This window comes from Taudactylus pleione, unplaced genomic scaffold (genome assembly GCF_031769625.1).
Source record: "Taudactylus pleione unplaced genomic scaffold, aTauple2 ptg000532l, whole genome shotgun sequence".
Lineage (NCBI taxonomy): Eukaryota > Metazoa > Chordata > Amphibia > Anura > Myobatrachidae > Taudactylus > Taudactylus pleione.
The window spans coordinates 1,661,258-1,688,184 of record NW_028284934.1 but is presented as its reverse complement, the minus strand read 5'-3'; the positions used below and the strand labels follow the sequence as shown (position 1 = coordinate 1,688,184).

General features: G+C 42.4%; 1 protein-coding gene across 9 annotated transcripts in view; it reads right to left on the bottom strand.

Annotated features, from left to right (window-relative positions):
• Window positions 1–26,927, bottom strand: part of LOC148501156 (mpv17-like protein 2) — a 63,118-nt gene that overhangs the window by 15,667 nt on the left and 20,524 nt on the right. For 6 of the 9 annotated variants that reach the window (XM_088450867.1, XM_088450868.1, XM_088450870.1 and 3 more), the window contains 3 exons: window positions 25,893–26,054; window positions 4,276–4,352; window positions 4,066–4,194 (listed from right to left, as the gene is read on the bottom strand). In XM_088450867.1, coding sequence (XP_088306993.1) covers window positions 4,066–4,194; window positions 4,276–4,352; window positions 25,893–26,054 — 368 coding nt within the window. Of the gene's footprint in view, window positions 1–371; window positions 3,954–4,065; window positions 4,195–4,275; window positions 4,353–25,892; window positions 26,055–26,927 lie in introns of those variants that run through there. The other 3 variants (XM_088450872.1, XM_088450875.1, XM_088450873.1) reach the window with 2 other exon arrangements.

The following is a 26,927-nucleotide window of genomic DNA, read 5'->3' as shown; positions in this document are numbered from 1 at the left end:
CATACACATGGTCAGATTTTTCCTTCAGATCTGAACGATAACGATTTAAAAATCGTTCAGTCGTTCATATCTGAAAGAAAATCTGACATATCTGACATACCCGAACGATGGACGATGAACGATGCGCGTTCCTGTTTGTCATATAACGATATCTGACATCTGATGTGTTTGCAGTCAGACTTGGACGATTCCATTCATTTTAATGCTGTCAAAAATTGTTCAAAACTTTGGTCAAATCGTTCATCTGACAAATCTGACAGTGTGTATGTTCCATAACTATTGTAAAGCACTGAATTGATTAAATAGTCATTGATACACTAAAATTATTTATTAAAACATAATTTGCAATTGAAATAAACAGAAAACCTACTCATAAAAAAAACTAAATCGCAACCACTAAAAGTCTCTAGATACTCCCAATTTAGATAGATCACAATCACTGAATCTTGCCACCACTGGATTCAATTATTACAAATTGCTAAGCAGTGGGTGAAAAGCAATATATGTTCTAAAAAGAAGTATGTCTACTGGTGTTATAAGATACAAATTTTGAATATATCCGTATCTCAACGGTTTTCCTTTGAGAGGGTTTATACAACTAATGCTGCCCATCCACTAGATGAGCTGAAAACGACTGCACAATTAAGACATTGTAATCGTGCAGTCAGTTGTCAGTCTGTTATGAGCCTGCACTGAATGAGCAGTCGTTCAGTGCAGGCTCATCAATCATCTGCAAACATGCTGAACCTGACATTGTCATCAGGTTGTTTGCCCAATGATAGATGTCCAATACGACCAGCGGGAGCGCGCATCACTGGTTGTATTAGACATTAAACTGCACCATTTGCGGGCAATTTCCAAACGATTGATCGATCACGACGGTCATTATCGCTCAATCGCCTAGTGGATGGGCAGTATAAGACATTCACTGTTTTTCCAACTTATTTTACATGGACATAGAGAACAAATAGGTACAAATCAATAAATATAACACCACAGTTTGTAGAACATGCCTGATTATTTAGTAATCGGGTCTTGGTGAAAATTCTAAACAAGGGAAGCACATTGTGTAATGTACAAAATCATTGTTTATCTGTATTGTGCCAACCATTTACTACTTCCCATATGCTGATGTGCCCCCTCACACCCTTTTTTGACATTTTTAAACTTTTCCCTGAGTGAAGCTGCCAACTTTGATTGGGTATAACACTCTACGGTTACCTATTAATAACATGTAATAGACCACACATCTATTTCAATGGCTAAATTTGCCAAAATATTTGACTTAAAAGAACATGATCATTTGTTTTAAAGTGTTGGTAGTAACAGTGTGAATGGAACACAAAGGGCTAAATTCAGAGATACACACAGTTAGCCGATGTTGGAAGTACTGTGCATGTCTCCAAGTTGCACTGCACACGCATCTATGCTGGTTACCGGCAAAAGACGCAGCCACGTTTGTGTAAGTAACAGAAAAGGCAAATGTTTCTGGAACAAATGACTGATATCAACTAAAGAGAAGTTCTACTACTGAATACAATAATGTTCTTAATTCTTTAATAACATCATGTCATAACTTCCTCCATTTTGATTGGCAGACCACTAGGGACCAAACATGTTGAATTTTCCAAGTAACAAAAGCGGGTGTTATTGGGTAGGACTAGACAAATGCCACAGATCGGCCTGACGAGATCATGTGACTGTCACCCTTTTAATTACTTTCACTGGCTCCTAATTTGGAGCCTATCCATTTCTGCACAGTGATGCCCAGTAAAGACTGGGGATCTTAGAGACTGCAGTGGTCTGTTGAGGAGGAAATGTGATGTAAAAATATTACGGTCTTTTGTAATCCATTAAACAAGTGGCAGACACCAAATTTGTTACATTTTGATATCCCTACTCTACTGCCATGAAAATATATACAGTAACTTCCTGCCATATTGTTCATGGATTAGCTAGGGCACTGCAGGTCTGTTTGTGATATAAGGAAGTTGGTTTTCTGTACAGTTGCATAGTGTATACAGTAGCTACAGCCAGTGCCAGATTAAGGTCCACATGGGCCTGGAGCTGAAATTGAGAAAAGGCCTATTGTGTGCCACCACGGGGGTTTGACCAGCATAGTGGGTGTGTAGCTAGTAATGTGGGCAGGGATGCCAAGAGCCGCCACAGGCCTGGCTACTGATTAGGGTGTGGCCTGATCGCCAAAGCTGTGGCCACGCCTCTGTAGCCATGGGGGGGGGCACTGTGAGCCCCTCAGCCAGGCACAAGTCCAGGGTGGGTGGGGCGATCAGTGTTATCACTCCCCCCCCATGAAGAGAGGAGACTACTGCTGCTCAGCGGCAACAGTCTCCCTGCTCCCACTACCGGGCTGCTGGCAGATAAGAGGGGTGGGGGGGCGGCATCTGACCTGGGCGCCTCCAGCAAGCCCAGGAAAATAGTACTTATCCAGCATGCCACAATCAAACAGCCCTATCTCTTCAGTGTGGGGGTAGTGAAAGCCTGGACTCGCACCCCATTGGCTACCACTGCAAGGGAGACGGGAATTGGAAGAGGATGACCAGCCGCTGGGAACAAGTAAGTATGGGTGCTGGAGGGAGGGAGGGTGGCTGGCAAGGAGTTAGGAGGAGAGAAGCAGGACTGAGCAAATGGTGAGGGGGTGGGACGGAGCAACTAAGGGGGGATGTCAGGATGAAGCAATGGGGGGTCAGAACAGCAGAGAGGGGATGGGGCCGGCCAGAGTGGAGGGCAGTACATAGAATTAGGTGTCCCAGCATATGTATATGTGTGTGTGTGTGTGTGTGTATATATATATATATATCAAAATATACATACACACACATTTATCACAATATATAAAAACTCACAGGGAGTAGCAGTGCACTCACGAGGAGCAGAGCACTGAGACTCAAGCTACAGACACCTTTTCAGGCTCAGCAGCAGCAGCCCATCCCCGATCAGCAGCCAGTCCCCGATCAGCAGCAGCAGCCCATCCCCGATCAGCAGCCAGTCCCCGATCAGCAGCCAGTCCCCGATCAGCAGCAGCAGCCCGTCCCCGATCAGCAGCCAGTCCCCGATCAGCAGCAGCCAGTTCCCGTTTAGCAGCAGCAGCCTGTCACCATCACCTGACTGCCTTCACGGAGCTGACTGAACTTAGTGTTGCTCAGCTGCTGTCGGCCGTGATCGTGCAGAGGCGCTTGTCACATGGCGCGGAGGGGAAGAGGAGCCGAGAAACTGTGTGCGCGCAGTGCAGGGAGATCTTATGAAGCCTACCGCTGCACCACTGTTATTATGCCCAGCGCCGGTATTTGATCCGCCGGTGGGGCGTGCAGGCAGGGAGTTCAGAGGGCGGTATTGAGCGGCTGTGGGCAGCCGTGCTGTAATAACAAAATATTTTTCTATTGTCTCCAACAGCCCATCCTGTGGGCCTATTCCAATAAAGGGCCTGGAGCTGCAGCTCCATCCGCCCCATTGGTAATCCGGCCCTGGCTACAGCAAGACCAGTCAATTTAAAAGTGAGGCACAAGAGTATATCTTTGTCCTTTTATGAGATCCCATCAAAGAACACCAATTATACAATATTTCCGGCATACACCATAATTGGTATTGTGGGAGAATCAAAAATTAATAGTTACAAATGATTACAATGCATAACTGCATAAAAATTATATTTAAAAACTTTCAAAGCCCAAATAGTGTTTCAACCAGAGGCAGTATTGGATGTAAAAATTAGACCAGTACAGGAAACTTAAAAATGCTGCAAGATATATTAAATCTGTCATCCAAACAAACTGACATGATTAATGCTAGTGCAATAAAAACAAGATAATGTTCCACAAAATGTGTTATCGCCTTAACGCTTGAGAAGAATCTTCAAATTCCATAATGTCTTTGTCAGTCCTTGATAAATTCCTCAATTAATTGGCTTCAGCTGTACTTACTTGTTCACCATTTGCCTAAATTCACAATAAAAAATAGGGTAAAATTCTAATTCCAAAATTATTACATGTATAATTATGTGGGAGTTTACAGCAATTCAGTCTCATATAGAGACCAAACATATCTTACCCTATGTTTGAGGTAGGAGAGGTAGACATCCCAGCCCAGTGTTAGGATATTAACATACAGAATCCTATACTTGGTAGGTAAGAAGTAGAAGTTAATTAACTGAGCTGGTGGCCACACACACCATTCTACCTGAAAAGAACACAATTATTAACATGACAGTCAGTAGCTGATGGAGATCTCCAATACAGCAACATGCAGTTCCTTACTCACCTTATACATCTCCCAGAATTTCCCTTGAAAATCTTGCCAGGAACACCTCAGTGTTTGTCCTTCCATCAAGCCAACACCTATTATTAGAAGTGCACGATTATTCTCTGTAAATCCCTTCTTCCATCAGAAAAGTCTCAAATTTAAGAAAACCAATCACCATGTTATATATTGGCGTTTTATGTACACACTTTGCAGAATGCCTTGCGGACTATGCATATAGTAAATAAATAAAAAATATTGTGGCTAAGTATTTATTCACTACTAGTAGCTGTGGGTCGCTGAGTGACCTCAGTAAAGAACAGTGCAATATACAAGTTTACAGGTGCACTCCTTATGCTGGCCATACACTATACAATTATCGGGGCGATCCTGCTGATATCCGCGGATCGCCCCGATAATTGTAGTGTGTGTAGGGGCGACCAAGATCAAAATATCGATCGGTCTGACATGCCAAATCGACCAGCATGTCGGACTGATGCGATATTTGCAAGTTTGTAGTCGGCCGCATCGGGCAGTGTATGCGGTCACTGCCCGAGCGACCAACTTTTCCCCCAGTTCTCTGCATGTGCATGCACTCACCTTTCTATCCCCAGCGACTGCAGAGCTATGCGCTGAGCCGACGAACTTCCGGGTAGCCGCTGTTCACTTCCGGCGTCATAGATTAGTTGAAGTCTAGGCAGTCCCGTGAGCCAATCAGCGGTCGCGCTGACTGTAGAGCGCCTGCTGATTGGCTCCGGCTACTGACAGTTCCCACTTGGTGTGACTCAGCCCACGTGGGAACTGTCAGTTGCCGGAGCAAATCAGCGGGCGCTCTACAGTGAGCCCTGCCGCTGATTGGCTCACTGGACTGCAGTGCCCCGTGAAGAGCCGAGAGCTGCCATTCGGGAGCTATGTGTATGTGTGACAACGGTGATTGGGTCTCCGGGCTGTGGCATTACACCCCGGTCGGTTGGGTCTGGTCTTAAATATAGGGGGTACCCCACGTCTTTTTTGCCCCCTATATTTAAAACCAGCACTAGTCCCTGCAGCCTGGTGTTGGTTTCTAAAATACGGTGGAACCCTACACATTTTGTTCACCGTATTTTTAGAAACCACCACTGGCTGGCAAGCCTGGGGCTGGTTTGCCTTTTGGGGGGGGACCTTATGTCATTTTTTTTGTAAATTTTTGCTACTTTTTTTTACAGGTTCAACAACGGGAATTTTCAGGAAATATTCTAGGGACCCCCCTAAAGATGTGTAGACATGGGGGATCACTGTGGGTCCCCCATTTATAACTACTGAATGAAGTGGTGGTTTATAATTGCCGCGGCAAGTGCATAAATGTGACTTTGAAGAAAGTGATGCAGAAGAGCATTTAGAATTTTTGGGGGGCGAAAATAACTATGCCCAGCAAATTCGGGGTACTTGAAAATGGGGGTCAGCATATTTTATAGTTGCTAAAGTGCAAATTCTTTTGTCCCTCCCCTGTGAGGGAACAAAAATTTGACATAGCCTGGCAGATTTTTGCTTGAAAAAATCTGTTGGTTGTGTTAAAATATCTGTCAGTGTATGGGCAAGATATCTGTTGCTTTTAAATTGGTCTGTCGGTCAGACAGATATTTTTATCTGACAGTGTATGGCCAGCATTAGCTATTACATTTAGCACGCCATGGCACTATGCAATACATACTGTATGCCAAATGTAAGTGCAGAACCAGATTACAGCGTCTCTATAAATAACTTCTGAATTGATGATATTCTAAAGCCAATCTGACACGGTAGAGTTGAAAACTGAATCACTATACTACATCCACTGGAACAGATCACCACTCCAATTGGCATATCATTCATAAAATGGCATAACATTCATTTGAAAATTGATCCATTTATTCTAACGTAAAAATAGATTTTTTAATTTTATTATTTATGAATCCTTCATTAACAAGTAAATCGACATGGACAACTGACTCATATTTACCAATACAATTATATTTTTCTAACAAACTTGTATAACAAAATTTTCACCAATATTTATACAACAATCCTGCCATTCGTTTTGTCATTAAGATGGTCACCTTTAATTAAAGACTTTTCTTTTGAAAGTGTTGTTCTTGCGGTTACATCCCTTTTTTTATTCTCTGTGAATCTAATGATTATTACAATTCCGAAGGAACCATCTCCGGCAATGGCCGTCGCTCATGTATGGTCTGTAGAGCCCGGCACAGGAGTGAAGAGATAGTGTTTTCACTCCAAGCACCTCACAGGGACGGCCTACGGGGACTCTTTGATACATGCCGGTGCTAAGTTTGCATGGGCTCTAGTAACGGGCCCAGATGGCATGGCAAATACGATTGTTAATAAATGGGCCCCTAAATGTTCATCTAAATCTTAAGATGGGTACACACTATCACACTATACCAGTGACGGTGTGAGGCGATGTAACGATACAATGCGTGCGGTGTACACACTTCACAATCTGGTATACGACTGCGTGATGTGTCGCTACATGCATGTCACGGCATATAGCGACACAGGTCGTTCATTGCATCGTCCCATCTGCTGTGTAGACCAGAAAATGGGACGATGTGGTGAACGACGGATTGGGAATAACACACTATACGATATATTGTTCTGATCTGTGTCTGTACACTATATTGTATAGTGTGTACCCAGCTTTAGACTGTAAGCTTGTTTGGGCAGGGTCATATTTACCATCTGTTTCATGTCATATTGTATGTTACATGTTTGTATCACAATGTACAGCACTGAGTACTCTGTTGGTGATTTATAAATAAAAGATACACCAGTGACATGAATGTATGTGGTGAGAAGTGCTGTCACTGCTTACAGTACCTTGCAAAAGTATTCACCCCTTTGGCTTTTCACCTTTTTTGTTACATTACAACCTGTAATTTATTTTTAATTTTAATCTGAATTTTATGTGATGGATCTGCAGAAAATAGTCTAATTTGGTGAAGTGAAATGAGAAAAATATATATAAAAAAGAATCTTTATAAATAAAATTCTGAAAATTGGCATGTGCGTATGTAATCACCCCCTTTGCTATGAAGCCCCTCAAAAGTTCTGGTGCAACCAGTTACCTTCAGAAGTCACATAATTAGTGAAATGAAGTCCACCTGTGTGAAATCTAAGGGGGGAAATTCAATTGTTTTATCAGTGTTTTTACCCATGATAAACATGTATAGGTGTGATAAAATGTAGTCACTATTCAATTGAAAATTTTTTGGTCGTGATAATTGTGATTTATCACGCCTAAATTTCAGCCTCTCTGTAACATGCCAAGGGCTATTCAATTGTTGGAAATTAGGCGTGATAAAAATATTGGTCGACCTATTTTCACTTTATCACCTGTCAGTTCTCACCACCCCTAAGGGGTGTGAGTTTTTAATAAAAAGTATTTTAAATATTTGAATTTTGTTAATTAATTAGCTGGTATGTTATTTTGAAGGGTTAATAGAAATTATTTAATCAAATATTTCAATAAAATGACTTTTTTGTAGGGACAAAGTACAGGGAAACAATGTGTCGGGAGTAGGAAGGTGATCAGAATGTAGCCGATGGGTTGGGTATGAAATTCCGGCTGTCGGGATGCCGCTGGTCAGAATACCGACAGCAGCATCCATGCACCCATAAGGAATCAAGGTAAGTCTAACCCCTAGCCTAACCCTAACCTCCCCATAACACCCCGATACCTTCAGGATGCCGGCGGTCGAGATCCCGACCTGTGCCCCTAGTAGTGGTCCCCCCATATACAGTACCCCTTATGCAGTGCCCTCTTATACAGTTCCTCTAGTAGTGCTCATTATGCAATGCCCCTCATGCAATGCAACCTTATATAGTTCCCCCAGTAGTGCCTCCTTATACAGTGCCCCCAGTAGTGGTCCCACCTATGCCCCATATAGAGTGCCCCCTTTAGAGATCCTCTGTATGCAGTGCCCCTTATAGAGTGCCCCCAGTAGTGGCTCTTATAGAGTGCCCCCAGTAGTCTTCCCCCTATGCAGTGCCTCTTATACATTTCACCAGGTAGTGGTCCCCCCTATGCAGTGCCCCAGCATTGTTCCCATGATTTCTCAGAGCTCCTGTAGCATAAGCAGTGAATTGATGACACTCACTTTAGCAGGCGACTGGCGGGGCAGCTAAAGTCTTCCCCTCACACGGGCAGCACTGGCATGCGGCAGCGCTAGAAAATATACGTGCAGAGACGAGTGCACAGCAGCAGTCCCCGGTATCTATGTGGATCGCTATCCAATGCTATAGATCTATGGTCTGGGGTGAGGGTACTTGCAACACATCTCTGTCACGGGCGGGCGGTGGATTAGCCAGCGATGATGACCAGGGCTGCCATTAGAAATTGTGGGGCCAGGAACTGACAAAATAGGCAGGGCCCCTGGGCCCTCCACCCTCCATCCCCTGCTACCGCTAAGTTTCATGAGTCATAATTTACCTTATCGCCTTGAAGAATGAGCCTTCCTTCTGCCTTCTCCTCCAGGTCTGTCTGGCGCTGCTCCTCACACGCTGCAGCTCCTCTGACCTCTTCCTTCCAGCGGCATGTCATGAAGTCATGCGCACCGACTCCAAAGGAAAAGAAATAAATTGTATTGGGTGGGCGGGGGGGGGGGGGGTGGTGGTTTTGAATGGAGGGGGCGGTCTCTATCTATCTACATATACATATTGTATATATGCACACACACACACACACACACATATATATAATATATACAGTGTATAGCAAACGTGTGTGTGTATATATATATATATATATATATACACACACACACACACATACAGTTTATAGCAAACATGTATATATTATATACAGCACATACTTACACACTAACACATGCATACATATACACTTTTACACACATACACTTATATATACACACTAACATACATAGCCGGGGCCGGAAACACCAGTATCGCTATATGCCCTGAGGTTCTCGGCGGGCCTCAGCGTGGCTTAGCGAGCGCCTTTGCTGAGGTCCGGACTGCAGTTCTGTCACGGAGATGACAGGTAAATGCACGGCAGTCCTAGCATCCGGTGTAGGAGACGCATCGGGTGAAGGCCTCGTGTGACGTGTCCTCACTAAAGCGGCCGGGTCCATATCGTCTGTCGCCGCGGATGGGTAGTAGAAGCACTAGAGTGCACTAGTTAGCGTCTAGTACTATGAGGCCAGCGTACCCGTGCCATCAAAATTGCAGCTTAGGGGAGATAAGGCCCTCCCCCGGCCGCTCCTCCCCCACCCAGACGCAACTTCTGGTACGGATTTCAGCGTCTGGTTTGCTATATTTGACCACCTCGTGGTGAGACGCTTGCAGATCGCGTTTGTGTGTGTACTTCTGTAGCTGTTGTTCTGTCTCCCTGTATATCTCTACCTTGGGCCTGGTATATAGCACTCTATATCCTACCATTACCCCTCCGGGGCTGGCTAGTTGATTCAGAGTACCATTTGCTATAGCAATTGTGCGTATTAAAGCATTGTATGTGTAGTGTTCACTCTAGCATCGGCGGCAGGCAGGGCGCCGGAGCTAGAGAGGGCACTTTCGCACGCACCCGAAAAGGGGCGTGGCCATTGAAAAGGGCATGTCTGTAAGACGCGTCAACTTTTCGTCACTCTTGGGAGCGTGCCCGGCACTTACAGACACGCCGGGCAGCCCCCAAGCGCTGCTGACGGGTAGAATAGATGCATGCGCCCAGTGTCTATTCATAGGCGGTGACCGGGTTACAGTACATTTCCCCAACCGCGGGACACTGCGACCCACGGGTGAAGACGACACCTGCAAGCTGTGTTAGCGGTGCACTGCGCAGTGATGGCAAGGCGCTTTTTGCCCTCCAGAAGGAGGGCAGGGCGCAGCACCTCGTTAAAACAGCCTAGCAGGAAAACTAGTATGTGACTTTAATGCTAGCTGCTGTATTGTACGCCTGTTTTGTTTCAAACTGTCAGTTATACCTATCACTGTGTTTCTCCTCATCCCTCTGAAAGGTGTGGGGGGTTTCAGTGATAAGTGGTAACATTGCATTTATGCTATACACCTTATACCATTTATACGTTTGTCATGTCTAAAGGTGTAGGTGAGAAGGATGATATGCCAGCAGATCATGTGTGTCTTGCTTGGCAGGCCTGTCTGAGCAAAATGTTAACCTGGATGGATTGTGTAGCCACTGTTGTGAACAGCTACCTGTTCAGTCCAGTACATCTAGAGCTCCAGAGCTAGAACCACCTGGGTGGCATCAGGTTTTGTCGCATTTAGTGGACAAAGTTGCAGAAGTGCCGGCTCCGGCATTTCCCTATGCTATGGGGTATTCAAAGCAGTGGCATCCTTCTATGTATATGCCCCTCTTGAATCCCTGTTGGGTTGATTCTACTTCTCACTCTAGTCAGAGTATGCCGCCATCTATAGCTCCTCAGCAGCCAGACAGGTGGTGGCAAAGCAGGGGCATAAGAGAGGTTTCTATCAGTTGCCTCTTGATGACCTGGACTTCTATTCAGATTCTGACTCTCAGAGTTCTGGGTCTTAATCAGTGGAAGAAGACCATCTGGTGAGAGTGGTTAGATCTGTCCTTAGTATAGAGGAAGAGGCGGTACCACCGACAACCAAGGTAGTCTTTAGGCATCAGAAGGTGGCTAAGGACTCATTTTCCTCAGTCTGATCAGCTGACGAATCTTATGTCTGAGGCATGGAGTACTCCTGGGAAGCATTTCCATGCTACAAGGAATACAACCTCTCAATACCCATTTGCACTTGGTGTGTGTAACAAAAGGGAAGTTCCCACAACGATAGACGCTCATATCACAAGGCTGATTAGGAGCGCTACATTACCCATTCCTGCAGCATCCTCTTTAAAAGGGAATCGGTATGAAATACCGCCAGCCGCATGGCCAGTGGTTCGATTCCTGGCAGGGGCAGCCTGACACTGGAACAGATCCCGGCAGCGGCAAGCCGACAGCGCTGGACATCCCGATCGTCCCTAGGTAAGTATTAACTAACCTAACCTACCCCCCTAACCCTAACCTCCCCCCCAAGTGCCTAACCCTAATCCGCCCCTCTAAGTGCCTAACCCTAAACCCCCCCCTTCCCCGCTGCCTAAACCTCGGTCCTTTCACCCACGGCGTAGGGTGAAGGGTCAGTCCTCCTCTAGACAGAGTCAGGCCCGCAGGACACATCAGCCCAAAAAATCTTGGTCAAGCAAACGTCTTGCCTCCCAGCCAGATAGTAAGTCTACTGTCTGATGGGGCGGGCCTCCTCCCCTTGGGGGTCTCAGGGTTGGAGGCAGACTCTTACAGTTCTCCCACGCCTGGTAACAGGCAACTACAGATGCATGGGTCCGAGAGCTGATTTCTCAGGGTTATGCCATCACGTTCCTGAGTCATCCAACTCAGAGGTTTCTGGACACAAACCTTCCTTTAGACTCGGTCAGGACTTCGGCCTACCGGGAGTCTATTAGGGCCTTCCTGAAGTCAGGAGTCATAGTCCCCATCCCTGTGACGCAACAGTGAAAGGGTTATTATTCAAATTTATTTTTGATTCAAAAAACCAAATGGATCACATCGCCCTATCCTGAATCTGAAGTCTCTCAACAGGTTCATCCATGTGTCAAAATTCTGTATGGAAACCCTACGGTCAATTATGCTGGCGATAGAAATGCAAAAAGGTAAGAGTCCGCACGAGTTTAACCAATAAATCGTTAATTAGAAATAATTATACATAAGATATACCAACATAGGGGTCTATTAAAGTGATGAATTTCATTAAATTACGCTGGGTTGGTGGTGCGCCCACGATATTTGTGTAAAACACATGAATAAATATAATTTTGCAAAGGCACAAAAAAAGAAAGAAAAAAGACAAATATGCCTTACATGGGGCACTCTTGCAAGATATATAAACAGTCAGAAAGATGCTAAATGAAATAATTAAAACTTAACATTTAATTTTATCCTTAAAATGAATTCTCTATTGATAAAAAAAGTATATTAATGAATGAATCAATCAGGTTAATACTTCTCATAAATAGATGACAATATACCACCTTGTTGATAGGGAAATATGCAATGTGAAAAATTAATTAACACATCCTCTTCCAAAATCACAAGGTGTAAGATGAAAAACGGTTTACTGTACTATAGGTCCTAAATATTACTGAGTGTACAAATAAATAATCAAAAGGACAAGTATAGTAAACAGAGCAATTGAAAACGCAAATTTTCTATTTGAGAATACACATGTAAATTGCATGTGCGAAAATGGCGAAAATATACATGTAATGAACTTCAATCTCAGAGCCCTTGGTAAAAATTATAATGGGCTAGCACACCAAAGAAAAAATGGATATGGTGCCAATATTTATATAGTCAAGGCACCAGTACATATAGTACAACATATAGTTTGCAGCATATGGTAGATATATCCTATAAATAAGGCATCTATAACATTTAAATAGTCTTGATGTCTGTTGATGAATTGACATGAACAAAATATATAAATAAAGCAATATATCAATGACAAAATCAATATAAATTAAACCCAAACAATAGGTAATTCAAATAGCAGATTAGTGTCCACATTTGGGGGAATAATGGACAATGAGATATGCTCAGCGTTAATGTCTGTCACCTGACTAAAAGTGGAAATAAACCACTGTTGAAGGAAGTAAGGCCTGCGGAAGAACAACGTGGGATCACTTCTACTGTCCCCTATCTGAATCAAAAGGGGGATGAGAGAGTGACAGCCACGTGGATCCCAGGTGAAACAACAGACAGCGCTTCTGCTGTCTGGGATAGGGCTGCGTCTCTCCCCTGATACCAAAGGGCATTGCAGGGGGAGTCAGCAGCTGAAAACCCAGATGAGAGAGCACTAGAGAGAGATAGGAAAGTACCTGAGTAGTGAATCAATAGCTGCAAAGCGGTGTGCTGAGACGTTCCTGTTGCTGTGAGCGTGTGGACGCGCGTTTCGCCGGAGCTTGGTCACCTGATCGTCAGGAATTTCCTCTGACATACTGGTAAATAAAGGACTGAAGTCCAATCAAGCGGCTGTGTCTAGGAGTGACAGAGACATTGCCCTATCCACAAGCACATGGGATTCTGACAAATCACAGACAGACACTACCATCCAAGGGAGTGACTAATGAGATTAATTAGCATATGTAAACAAAGTAGAGAAACATCGTGGTTACTGCATAAAGTGATGATTATAATGAGACCATATGAGCAGATATTAGATTAAGAATATTAGAACAACACCAGTCTCTTAAGAGATGTATAAAAGTATATAATAGAGATAAATATAAAACATAAAAGTATACATCTATAGATAAAGATAAAGATGCAGAAAAATGAATTAAAATAATGTATAACGATCATATATACTGGTGATAGGCATCATAATATTGATGCCATTGAGAAAATATTATATTGTGAGGTATTGTGAGAATAAATCCAATATAAAGTACATAAACAATAATAAGGCAGTGGGAATATACACAGAAGAAGACAAGTGTACAAAAAACTAGATAAGAGTATGTGTAGAAAAGTGAAGAAAAAAGAAAAATGTATGTGTACGGGAGTGTGAAGGATGTGTTAGATGGTATGTGAATATACATATCAAAAGAAGATTGATTAGCCAATGTGAAAAGATAAATTAAGTGTAAAGGACCATGAACAAAAAAGTGAAATGTGGATGAATAAAGGAAGTGAAGTGATAGTAAAGGGAATGTGGTAATGAGGTCCTGGTTACAATAAGTGACTTAGAAATGTGAAAAAATATATGGAAAGTGAACGTCAGGGATAATGATGATATGAAAAATAAGAATATAATGATGAGAAGGAAAAAATAATGATATAAAATGAGGAAAACCTCTAAGTGATAGTACATTACAGAGTAAATAATGCAAAAAACAGTATTTGGTATCAGGGGAGAGACGCAGCCCTATCCCAGACAGCAGAAGCGCTGTCTGTTGTTTCACCTGGGATCCACGTGGCTGTCACTCTCTCATCCCCCTTTTGATTCAGATAGGGGACAGTAGAAGTGATCCCACGTTGTTCTTCCACGGGTCTTACTTCCTTCAACAGTGGTTTATTTCCACTTTTAGTCAGGTGACAGACATTAACGCTGAGCATATCTCATTGTCCATTATTCCACCAAATGTGGACACTAATCTGCTATTTGAATTACCTATTGTTTGGGTTTAATTTATATTGATTTTGTCATTGATATATTGCTTTATTTATATATTTTGTTCATGTCAATTCATCAACAGACATCAAGACTATTTAAATGTTATAGATGCCTTATTTATAGAATATATCTACTATATGCTGCAAACTATATGTTGTACTATATGTACTGGTGCCTTGACTATATAAATATTGGCACCATATCCATTTTTTCTTTGGTGTGCTAGCCCATTATAATTTTTACCAAGGGCTCTGAGATTGAAGTTCATTACATGTATATTTTCGCCATTTTCGCACATGCAATTTACATGTGTATTCTCAAATAGAAAATTTGCGTTTTCAATTGCTCTGTTTACTATACTTGTCCTTTTGATTATTTATTTGTACACTCAGTAATATTTAGGACCTATAGTACAGTAAACCGTTTTTCATCTTACACCTTGTGATTTTGGAAGAGGATGGGTTAATTAATTTTTCACCATTGCATATTTCCCTATCAACAAGGTGGTATATTGTCATCTATTTATGAGAAGTATTAACCTGATTGATTCATTCATTAATATACTTTTTTTTATCAATAGAGAATTCATTTTAAGGATAAAATTAAATGTTAAGTTTTAATTATTTCATTTAGCATCTTTCTGACTGTTTATATATCTTGCAAGAGTGCCCCATGTAAGGCATATTTGTCTTTTTTCTTTCTTTTTTTGTGTCTTTGCAAAATTATATTTATTCATGTGTTTTACACAAATATCGTGGGCGCACCACCAACCCAGCGTCATTTAATGAAATTCATCACTTTAATAGACCCCTATGTTGGTATATCTTATGTATAATTATTTCTAATTAACGATTTATTGGTTAAACTTGTGCGGACTCTTACCTTTTTGCATTTGAGATTTTTTTCTGAGTTTCCCTCAGTTCTTGAGCCCTGCACAGTGTCTATTCATTTAGATATTTACTGTTTATTCTTCTTTTCCTTACATTTTTCTCTATTTTTCACTGTAATAACTCTGACTTACTATTACTTATTAAGACAGATACGTATCTCTTTCTATCATAATTCATATGATAAAACTCCTAAAATCTGGTACTCATAATGACAAGTTTCAACCTCAAAACTGAATTAAACAATAGACGTCGTTTGGAAGATTTTGAGGGTATTTTTTCTACGGAGACTAATGTTTTGGATTCAGTTTCTGGTTGGGAAGATGAGCTTTTAATACTTAAACGGACTCTACAGAAACAAACCCGTATCAATTGGGATGTCATCAGCTTAGAGAATTATGTGAAACATAAAATTACCCCTAGAGGATTACGTCCCAAACTATTCCCCACTTCTGAATTATGCACTGAAAATCTACGTAAAGATTGGGAGAACGATCTACTCAAATGCTCCCAAGAGCTGATTGGGATATTAATCAAGCACGATCACTTAGTGCTAGACGAATGTTCCAGAGAGGTTGAAAAATTAGGCCAAAATTTAGAACAGTGGGAACAAAATCCGGCATTCCAAAATTCCTTCAATAAAATTAAAAAAGATTTAGAAGAATATGATAAAACAATAATTGACCGCAAACGTAACAAATTCAACAGAGACAAACACGACTTCACAACCGGTAACATTTTTCACTGGAATAGAACCCAAAGGAGGAGGAACGTTGGCCCTTTGGATCATACACCTTCCTCATCAGAGACGGACATATCTGACACAGATGACTTTGGTGATCTTAATGCCCATTCCACCAATCAATCAACCCTGAGAGGTGATCATTCAACACATTTTCCAATTTTTTTAGAAGAAACCAGGGGTACCCGTGGACGCCCCGTCTATCCAAAACGAGGCGGGGGGGCAAGAAAAAAAGAAAGATGGGAAATTCAATCTCCCAGCCGATATTCGACAAGGACCCACAAGAAATAGTATGCTCTATGTCATCTCTCAAAATTATTAATTTATCCAAACACATTCTCAGTGAGGCACAGAATCAGGTTCTGAGTAGAGGTCTCTCCTTTTCCCCAACCCATTATTTTAATAGATTTAAATGGGAAACGAACCTAAAACTCTTTGGAAGGAAACTTCTATTAACCAAATTTCATAATTCCAAACAACTCAGATCTGAAGAGATGACCGTGAGCACCAATATGGATGAGATTACCCAGCTAGAGCAAGAAGCTCTTGCAGCTTTGATGGAATTAGATCAAGAAACTGAGCCAAGTAGTCCACAACCCCTCTCTTCAAGACCTATATGTAAAAAGCGTTCCACCTTCTTTCCTCCAGAGACACTTTGTCCTGAAGTTGGCGTCTTTCTGAAATTGGTCTCCCAAGAATTTGATCATATTTATAGGCAACAAAGGAAACGTAAACCCTATGAGAACCTCACATTCTCACATAGACAAGCTTTGGAACATATCAAGAAATGGGATGATGTAGTGATCAAACCATCCGACAAAGGCGGCAATATTGTGATATGGCCACTGGACCAATATCTGAATGAGGCTAATAGACAACTACATGACGTCTCCTGTTACCAAACAACCTTATTTGATCCTACGGATAACTTCAAAACACGTTATCTTAGGATCATAGACAGGGCCTTCTATAATGGTACCATTACCAAGATTGAGTATGATTACCTATGGGTATCATACCCGAGAACTCCCACGTTCTACCTGTTACCCAAAGTCCACAAAAACCTGGTGGACCCACCAGGTAGGCCAATTGTATCAGGTAAGGGGGGTCTTTTGGAAAAGGCTAGCTGTTTTCTTGATGTTCACCTGCGACAACATGTCCTCAGTCTTCCTTCATATACTAAGGATACAACAGATGTCTTGAGAAAAATACACGACATCTCCCTTGCCACTGATTACCTTCTTGTCAGCTTGGACGTGGAATCTCTCTACACCTCTATCATTCACGATTTAGGTATCCAAGCCGTTAGATATTTTCTTAGTATGGAGGGTCTGGGAGATTTCCAGAATTTTCTTTTGGAACTCCTTGATTTTGTTCTTCATTATAATTACTTTATCTTCAATAATAGATTTTACATACAGACAAGAGGAACAGCAATGGGTGCAGCCTGTGCACCCACATATGCCAATTTGTTTTTGGGGTGGTGGGAGAGAGAACACGTTTTTTCAGGATCACAACGAGCACCATACCCTACATATCATCAGTTGGATGCGATACATAGATGATATTTTAATCATCTGGGATGGCTCACTAAGCGAATTGGACAAATTTGTTGACTCTCTTAATGATAATAACTTGAATTTGAGATTTACTTGTAACAGCAGCAACACCAGTATTGCATTTCTTGACCTTAGGATTTTCAAGGGTATTAATGGAGAGATCTGCTCGGAGATCCATAGAAAAGAAACTTCTACTAACAGTCTGCTGCATAACAGTAGCTCCCACTTTCCCCCTACCATCAACAACATTCCGAAAGGTGAGTTCCTTAGATTGAGACGCAATTGCTCAGAAGATATATTATTCAAGACTCAGAGTAAAGAACTAACATCCAGACTACGTGATAGAGGATATAGCAAAAGATTAATCAAAAAAGCCTATAATGAAGTTTTGACAACTCAAAGAGAGACTTTGATATTCAGTAAAAAACCATTAAAATCGAATTCTAATAAGATCAGATTCATTGGGGACTTTTGTAACAGTTGGAGAGAACCCAGAGATGCATTACAAAAACACTGGCACATCTTATTATCAGATCAGGATTTAGCAGCCAGCTTGGAAGATAAGGTCAATATGAGTTGGCGGAGGGCACCCAATCTCAAAGACCGCCTCGTAAGAAGCCATCTTACATGCCATCCTACTAGACAACCTACAATTGTAGGTAGCCACCCCTGTGGTATGTTTAAAGCATGCTCCCACATAACCAACATAGAGATTGTCTCAGACAAATTTGGGCAAGAAACTAGGATTAAGGAATTTTTCAACTGTAGAACTATCAATGTTATATATTGCATTTTGTGCCCGTGCGAGAAGAAATATGTGGGTATGACCTCTAGGATGATCAAGATTAGGATTCTTGAGCATATAGGTAATATACGCAATGCAGGAACTGATATTACCAAGATGAAACAACTTACCAGTGTGGCTAGGCATTTTCATACCAAACATTCTGGGCGCATACAAGACCTAAACTTCTTTTGTTTGGAGAGGATCAAATTAGGCCATAAGAGGGGGTGATATCAACAGGACCCTACAAATGAAGCAGAGTGAATGGATCTTTCGATTAGGGACTCTGATGCCTGATTGCCTAAACGAAAACATAAATTATGGGGTGTTCCTTACTGAATAACTTTCTTTTATTCTTCCTACAGTACTCCCGTTCATTCTCACATATATATCTCTTTCTTTTTTTTCTCATTTTCTTCTATATATTCTTCTGCTTCAATGATCATAATTTATCTATGACCGGATTTTCAACACCTCCAGTCTCCAATACTGTTTTTTGCATTATTTACTCTGTAATGTACTATCACTTAGAGGTTTTCCTCATTTTATATCATTATTTTTTCCTTCTCATCATTATATTCTTATTTTTCATATCATCATTATCCCTGACGTTCACTTTCCATATATTTTTTCACATTTCTAAGTCACTTATTGTAACCAGGACCTCATTACCACATTCCCTTTACCATCACTTCACTTCCTTTATTCATCCACATTTCACTTTTTTGTTCATGGTCCTTTACACTTAATTTATCTTTTCACATTGGCTAATCAATCTTCTTTTGATATGTATATTCACATACCATCTAACACATCCTTCACACTCCCGTACACATACATTTTTCTTTTTTCTTCACTTTTCTACACATACTCTTATCTAGTTTTTTGTACACTAGTCTTCTTCTGTGTATATTCCCACTGCCTTATTATTGTTTATGTACTTTATATGTGATTTATTCTCACAATACCTCACAATATAATATTTTCTCAATGGCATCAATATTATGATGCCTATCACCAGTATATATGATCGTTATACATTATTTTAATTCATTTTTCTGCATCTTTATCTATAGATGTATACTTTTATGTTTTATATTGATCTCTATTATATACTTTTATACATCTCTTAAGAGACTGGTGTTGTTCTAATATTCTTAATCTAATATCTGCTCATATGGTCTCATTATAATCATCACTTTATGCAGTAACCACGATGTTTCTCTACTTCGTTTACATATGCTAATTAATCTCATTAGTCACTCCCTTGGATGGTAGTGTCTGTCTGTGATTTGTCAGAATCCCATGTGCTTGTGCATAGGGCGATGTCTCTGTCACTCCTAGACACAGCCGCTTGATTGGACTTCAGTCCTTTATTTACCAGTATGTCAGAGGAAATTCCTGACGATCAGGTGACCAAGCTCCGGCGAAACGCGCGTCCACACGCTCACAGCAACAGGAACGTCTCAGCACACCGCTTTGCAGCTATTGATTCACTACTCAGGTACTTTCCTATCTCTCTCTAGTGCTCTCTCATCTGGGTTTTCAGCTGCTGACTCCCCCTGCAATGCCCTTTGGTATCAGGGGAGAGACGCAGCCCTATCCCAGACAGCAGAAGCGCTGTCTGTTGTTTCACCTGGGATCCACGTGGCTGTCACTCTCTCATCCCCCTTTTGATTCAGATAGGGGACAGTAGAAGTGATCCCACGTTGTTCTTCCCCAGGCCTTACTTCCTTCAACAGTGGTTTATTTCCACTTTTAGTCAGGTGACAGACATTAACGCTGAGCATATCTCATTGTCCATTATTCCACCAAATGTGGACACTAATCTGCTATTTGAATTACCTATTGTTTGGGTTTAATTTATATTGATTTTGTCATTGATATATTGCTTTATTTATATATTTTGTTCATGTCAATTCATCAACAGACATCAAGACTATTTAAATGTTATAGATGCCTTATTTATAGGATATATCTACTATATGCTGCAAACTATATGTTGTACTATATGTACTTGACTATATAAATATTGGCACCATATCCATTTTTTCTTTGGTGTGCTAGCCCATTATAATTTTTACCAAGGGCTCTGAGATTGAAGTTCATTACATGTATATTTTCGCCATTTTCGCACATGCAATTTACATGTGTATTCTCAAATAGAAAATTTGCGTTTTCAATTGCTCTGTTTACTATATTTGTCCTTTTGATTATTTATTTGTACACTCAGTAATATTTAGGACCTATAGTACAGTAAACCGTTTTTCATCTTACACCTTGTGATTTTGGAAGAGGATGTGTTAATTAATTTTTCACATTGCATATTTCCCTATCAACAAGGTGGTATATTGTCATCTATTTATGAGAAGTATTAACCTGATTGATTCATTCATTAATATACTTTTTTTATCAATAGAGAATTCATTTTAAGGATAAAATTAAATGTTAAGTTTTAATTATTTCATTTAGCATCTTTCTGACTGTTTATATATCTTGCAAGAGTGCCCCATGTAAGGCATATTTGTCTTTTTTCTTTCTTTTTTTGTGTCTTTGCAAAATTATATTTATTAATGCTGGCAATGGAGCCTGGGGATTTCATGGTCTCCCTGGACATACAGGATGCATATTTGCATGTGCCGATTGCACGATCCCACCAAAGATTTTTGAGATTGGCGGTAGATCAACAACATTACCAATTTCAGGCTCTACCCTTCGGGCTGGCCTCAGCTCTTCGGATATTTACCAGGATAATGGCAGTCATGACGGCTCTTCTCAGGCGACAAGGAGTCAGGATACTGCCATATTTGGATGACCTCCTGATATTAGCACAATCTCAGGAGATGTTACAATGTCATCTCCAGAAGACCATTGTATGCCTACAAGAGCACGGCTGGATAATAAATTGGAAAAATTCCTCTCTTTCTCCAACCCAGCAGGTGGTGCACTTGGGGGCGCTGCTGGACTCTCTGGGACAGAGAATTCTCCTACCAGAAAACAAGATTGTGGCACTACAGGCTTGTGTGCACAGACTTCTCTGCAAGCAAAGAGTGTCAGTACACTTGGCGATGCAGGTACTGGGCTCCATGGTATTGACATTCGATATGGTGGCTTATGCACAGTTCCACTCCAGGTCCCTGCAGAATTGGATTCTGGCTCATTGGGATGGTCAGTATCATCGGATTAAGTCTCAGATGATCCGCATCTCGCCAGAGGTTCGGCTCTCCCTCGCATGGTGGTTGGAGATGACTCATTTAAACAAGGGTCGTGCGTTATGGGTCCCAGATTGGGTACTCCTCACTACAGATACAAGTATGCGAGGATGGGGAGCAGTAACAGGCCATGACGCCTTTCAGGGAAGGTGGACGGTTCAGGAAGGTCTCCTACCAATAAATATGTTGAAGCTTCGTGCAGTGCACTAAGCGCTCATACTGGCGCAGGAACGTCCAGATTCAGTCCGACAACGTGACGGCAGTGGCCTACCTCAACCATCAGAGATGCACACGATGTCTGGCAGCCATGAAGGAAGTGGCGGAAATTCTGCTGTGGCCAGAATGCCATCTTCCAGAAATCTCTGCAATATTCATCCCAGGTGTTATCAACTGGGAAGCAGACTTCCTAAGTCGCCAGGATATACATGCCGGAGAAAGTGTACTTCATCCGGATGTCTTTCAACTTCGGGTGGACAAGCAGGGAGTACTGGATGTAGACCTCATGGTATCACGTCACAATCACAAAGTCCCCAGGTATGGGTCTAGAATAAGGGACCCCTCAGCCGCCTTCTTGAATGCTCTGGTGGTGAGATGGGACTTCAGGTTGGCATACCTGTTTCCTCCAATCTCCCTCCTCCCAAGGGTCATCAGAAAGTTCAAGCAGGAAGGTGGCAGGATAATACTAATAGCCTCTGCCTGGCCCAGGAGGCATTGGTTCTCAGACCTGACTTATCTATCCATAGACAGTCCGCTTCCACTGCCTCTACGGCCGCATCTGCTGGAGCAGGGTCCCTGCCTATATCAGGATTTACCTCAATTTTCTTTGACAGCATGGCTGTTGAGTCTACCATCCTCAAGGCCAAAGGTTTTTCGGCCTCAGTGATTCAGACGATGCTGAGGGCAAGGAAGCCTGCTTCCGCCCGCATCTATCAGAATTTGGCATTTATGTTTTCTTTGGTGTGCTCACAGAAAATATGACCCTAAGAATACTTGCTTTTCTTCAGGGAGGATTAGACTTAGGTGTTCGCCTGGCTACCTTGAGAGTTCAGATTTCTGCTTTATCAGTTTTGTTCCAATACAGAATTGCCCCTCTGCTGGATGTTAGAACATTCTTGCAGGGGGTTCTCCGGCTACAACCTCCATTTGTCCCTCCAGTGGCTCCATGGGATTTGACTTTGGTTCTCAGGGCGTTGCAGACGGCTCCCTTTGAACCTCTGGATATGGTGGACTTTAAATGGTTGACAGCGAAGGTATTTGTTCTCTTTGCTATCGCCTCGGCTCGTAGAGTTTCTGACTTGGCAGCCCTGTCATGTCGCTCTCCATAATTGATTTTCCATCAAAATAGAGCTGTCCTCCGTACTAAGGTGGGTTACCTACCAAAGGTGGTTTCCCGTTTCCATATGAATGAGGAGATTGTAGTTCCGGCCTTTCAGTCTTCAGACCTATCTATAGGTGAAGCTTCCTTGGATGTGGTTTGAGCCCTTCGTATTTACGTGGATCGTACCAGTTCCATCATGAAATCAGATTCGCTCTTTGGGTCTCATTCAGACCCGTTCGCAAGCGCTTGAGCGCTTGCAAGCAGGTCGATGTTGGGCTCTGCACACGCGCAGCGGCCGCACTGCGCGTGCGCAAGCCCCGGAGCGAGAGAGAAATCTCTCGCTCCGAGACTCACTACAAAAGGGGCGACTGTCGATGGTGATCGACAGCTCGCACCATTTTGTAGGCAGGGCTGGGGGGTGGCTACACAAACTGAGGCGTTCCCGACGGAACGTCTGCCGTTTGGGGGCTGCCCCACTGACATCACTCGTGATGTCAGTGGTGAGCTTCCGGCTCTAATAGAGCCGAAAGCTCACTGGGGCTTGCGGCAGACGAGACCCTACCACAAGGGTTTCGTCGCAAGCCCCTCGCGACCATCAACTTGGCCGCTCGCTAAAGCTGTGGGTGGTCACCCACAGCCTAGCGAGTGGCCAGGAGGCCGGCTCAGAAAATAGATGCAGCCGCCCTCATTCAGAGCGAGCGCTCGCATTTTGCGAGCGCCTCTGAATGAGGTCCTTTGTGTTATATGGGTTTCACAAACGAGGCTGGCCAGCAAACAAGCAGACTTTTGCTCGCTGGCTGTGTACGACAAGTTCCCCAAACAAGATGACAGCACATTCTACTCGGTCTGTGGGACTATCGTGGGTGGTTAGACATGGTGTCTTGGCTGAACAGCATTGCAAGGCAGCCACTTGGTCTTCCGTCAATACTTTTATCAAATTCTATGCATTTGATACTTTGCCTCCCAGGATGCTGCCTTTGGGCGGCGGATTCTCCTCCCTGCGCAGGAGCGTCCCCACCCTTAAGGGAACTGCTTTAGGACGTCCCCAAGGTAGATTCTATGGACCCTATGGAAGAAGAAAATCAGAGTTATGGTATAACATACCTTAGATAACTCCTTTTCTTCAAGGTCCATAGGGTCCACAGAGCACCCTCCCTGACGCACCTGGCCTCAGTTGGGATCTGTTCTTTTGGGGGAGGGGGGGTTTCGTATCACTGATTCCCTCTTCGTATGTTGAGTGTTTCTGGTGTGCGATGTACTTCCTTCTCTACTTTCCATCTCTTGCTGTTAGGCTTGTTTACAAACTGAATGGCTGGGGGCAGGGTATATAGGGAGGAGGACCGATGCATGCTGGGAGCTACAAAGCTAGAGCTTTTTAGTGCAATGGATCATTTACACTATATACCCCAAGGTAGATTCTGTAGACCCTATGGACCTCGAAGCAAAGGTGTTATCTAAGGTATGTTATAACATAACTCTGATTTTCTTCTTAACTATATGCATTTGGGTTGAGTACACCCTGAATCTTTCTAGGTACATTACATCTAGAGAAAACCTGCATTAAATAATACATCCTTTGCCAAATAATACACTTTACAGTAAGATCATAAACTTTGCCACAAGTATCAGTAGATACTCGTATTTATCATTGTTACTAGAGGTGCTATTTATTCTGGATATTATTGTGAGACATGGACAGGACTCTATAGCAGTGTGTACTCTCATATTCTCACTTGGATAGTGTTGCTTCACAACACGCAAGTTAAAATATCTGTTAAAGACATTCTAACGTTATACTTAATACAGGGAAAAACTGTTTTACTACACTTAAGCTGCCCATACGCATCTTTCACCAGTTTGTCCAACAAAGTGGGAGGACCCAGTCACCTGAAGCTCAAATCAAGTAAATATTTCAGTTGTGTCCAGTGAATGTGTCAGGCTGATGACTCCACACTTTGGCAGATCAAGGTCATTCACATACTGGATCTTTCACCTGTACCAAACATTGATTTATGCTCATCAAAAGCTGATTGGGATTGAAAGTTGTTTGGGGTCAACACACTTATCAATTTCATACCAATTTGCTTTAAAAGAAATAAACTGGCTTTGTAATATTCTGCTAATTTGGGCAGCATTTAGGTTTGGTGCCTGCTCTATCATTTTTACACCTCATCGGTGTCATACTTTACTTACAAAGATATGCGAGATTCATTCAGTATCCCGACACAGGGGATGCCGGTGCTTACAATACTGGCGCTGGAATGCCGACACCAGCATCCCGAAGGGAAGTAGCGGGGTTGGGCTGAGGGTTATGGGTTAGGCACTAGGAGGGGAGGGGGAGGTTAGGTTTAGGCACAATGGGGAGTGGGGGGGTTAGGATTCCTACCGACAGATGTCTGTATCCTAACCCTTTCGGGATGCCGGCCTCGTGATTTTGACCGCCGGCATCCCGTACTCATCCCAGATGTGCACATTACCCCTTCTGGCTAATAAAACCACAAACTATTGTATTTTGTGGAGATTACCATGCATAAAAAGATTAACAAGAGGTATTTGGAAGGTGATAAAGGAGATTATGGGACAGAGACAGTGACAATGGAACTTTAGTGAATGGTAAACTCTGGGAACATGCGTATTAACAGTTTTCTAAAAGCTGCATAAAGTCAACAAGATCACTTTACGAATTGCAGAATATGCAGATCCACAGCACATTTCACATAAATGAATCTCTTAATAATTACATTGGAGAAATGAAAGGAGAAAATAAAATAAATTGAGCCTTGAGTTTGAGGATGCATCTCTCAGCACATACTACATGAGCAGACACAGTGAAGTAAGAAAAAAAATATGTAACACTCACCATTGAGAAACAAAAGTTGAAGTCTTCAATCAGTTTTACAGTTTTTTTTTAGACATTAGGAAAAGTTATGCATGCTTACCCATGAAAAACAATGTTCCCAGAACTGGTGATGCCAGGATTTGTTCCAGTACAACTTTCTTCACTACCAATTGTACAGTCGCACCAGGTAATAATCGGTCTAACCAAATATACCAGTAATGGTCCAGTGGGGCTAAGCAGCTACCAATGACAAACATACTGCCTGGGTATTAATACAAATAAATGTGTTAGACTATTAGATTTTAAGATATTTATTTTTGATATGCATTGTAATAAAAATGAAAATAATTTGTCTGGAGCTTAGAGAGGCGCCCCACTTTGATAGAAAGCTAAAAATCGTTTCCTATAAAGCTATTGTCAAGCGCTTAGCAGCACAGGGGAATTAAAAGTCTAATATCATAAGTAAATGTTATGCGAGATACTACTGGGAAAACTGAATACACTTTTGTAGGTAACTGAAACTGCTTCGGTCATTTGACAGGCTGTGTTTGAAAAATGGCAGTTAGGAGCTGATTGATAGGTACTTTATCTCTCTCCAAGGTTTGATATATCTCCTCCTTAAGGTAGTTTACAAACTGCAGAATATGCAGATGCTCAGCACATTTCACATATGTGTCTACTTGTTAGAGGATACATATATACTCGTAGATAGATGTTCTCCTGTGGACCCCATGGACCACGAAGACAAAGAGTTAACGAAGGTATGTTATACCGTAACTCTTATTTTCTTCTTCGGGGTCCATGGGGTCCACACCGATACGTTGGGGATATCCAAAAGCAATAATCTCTAAGGGCGGGGACGCTCCTGTATCTCGGAAGAGAGGAGAATCATACGCCCGAAGGAGGCATCCTGAGAGGCAAAGGTGTAAAATGCGTAGAACTTGACAAAAGTATGGACGCAAGACCATGTGGCTGCCCTGCACAATTGTTCAGCAGAGGCGCCCCGGCGGGCCGCCCATGAAGGTCCCACTGACCGTGTAGAATGCGCCGTTACTGAGTCCGGCACCACCAGACTAGCCTGTGTGTATGCCTGAGAAATTGCCATCCGAATCCATCTGGCCAGGGTCTGCTTATT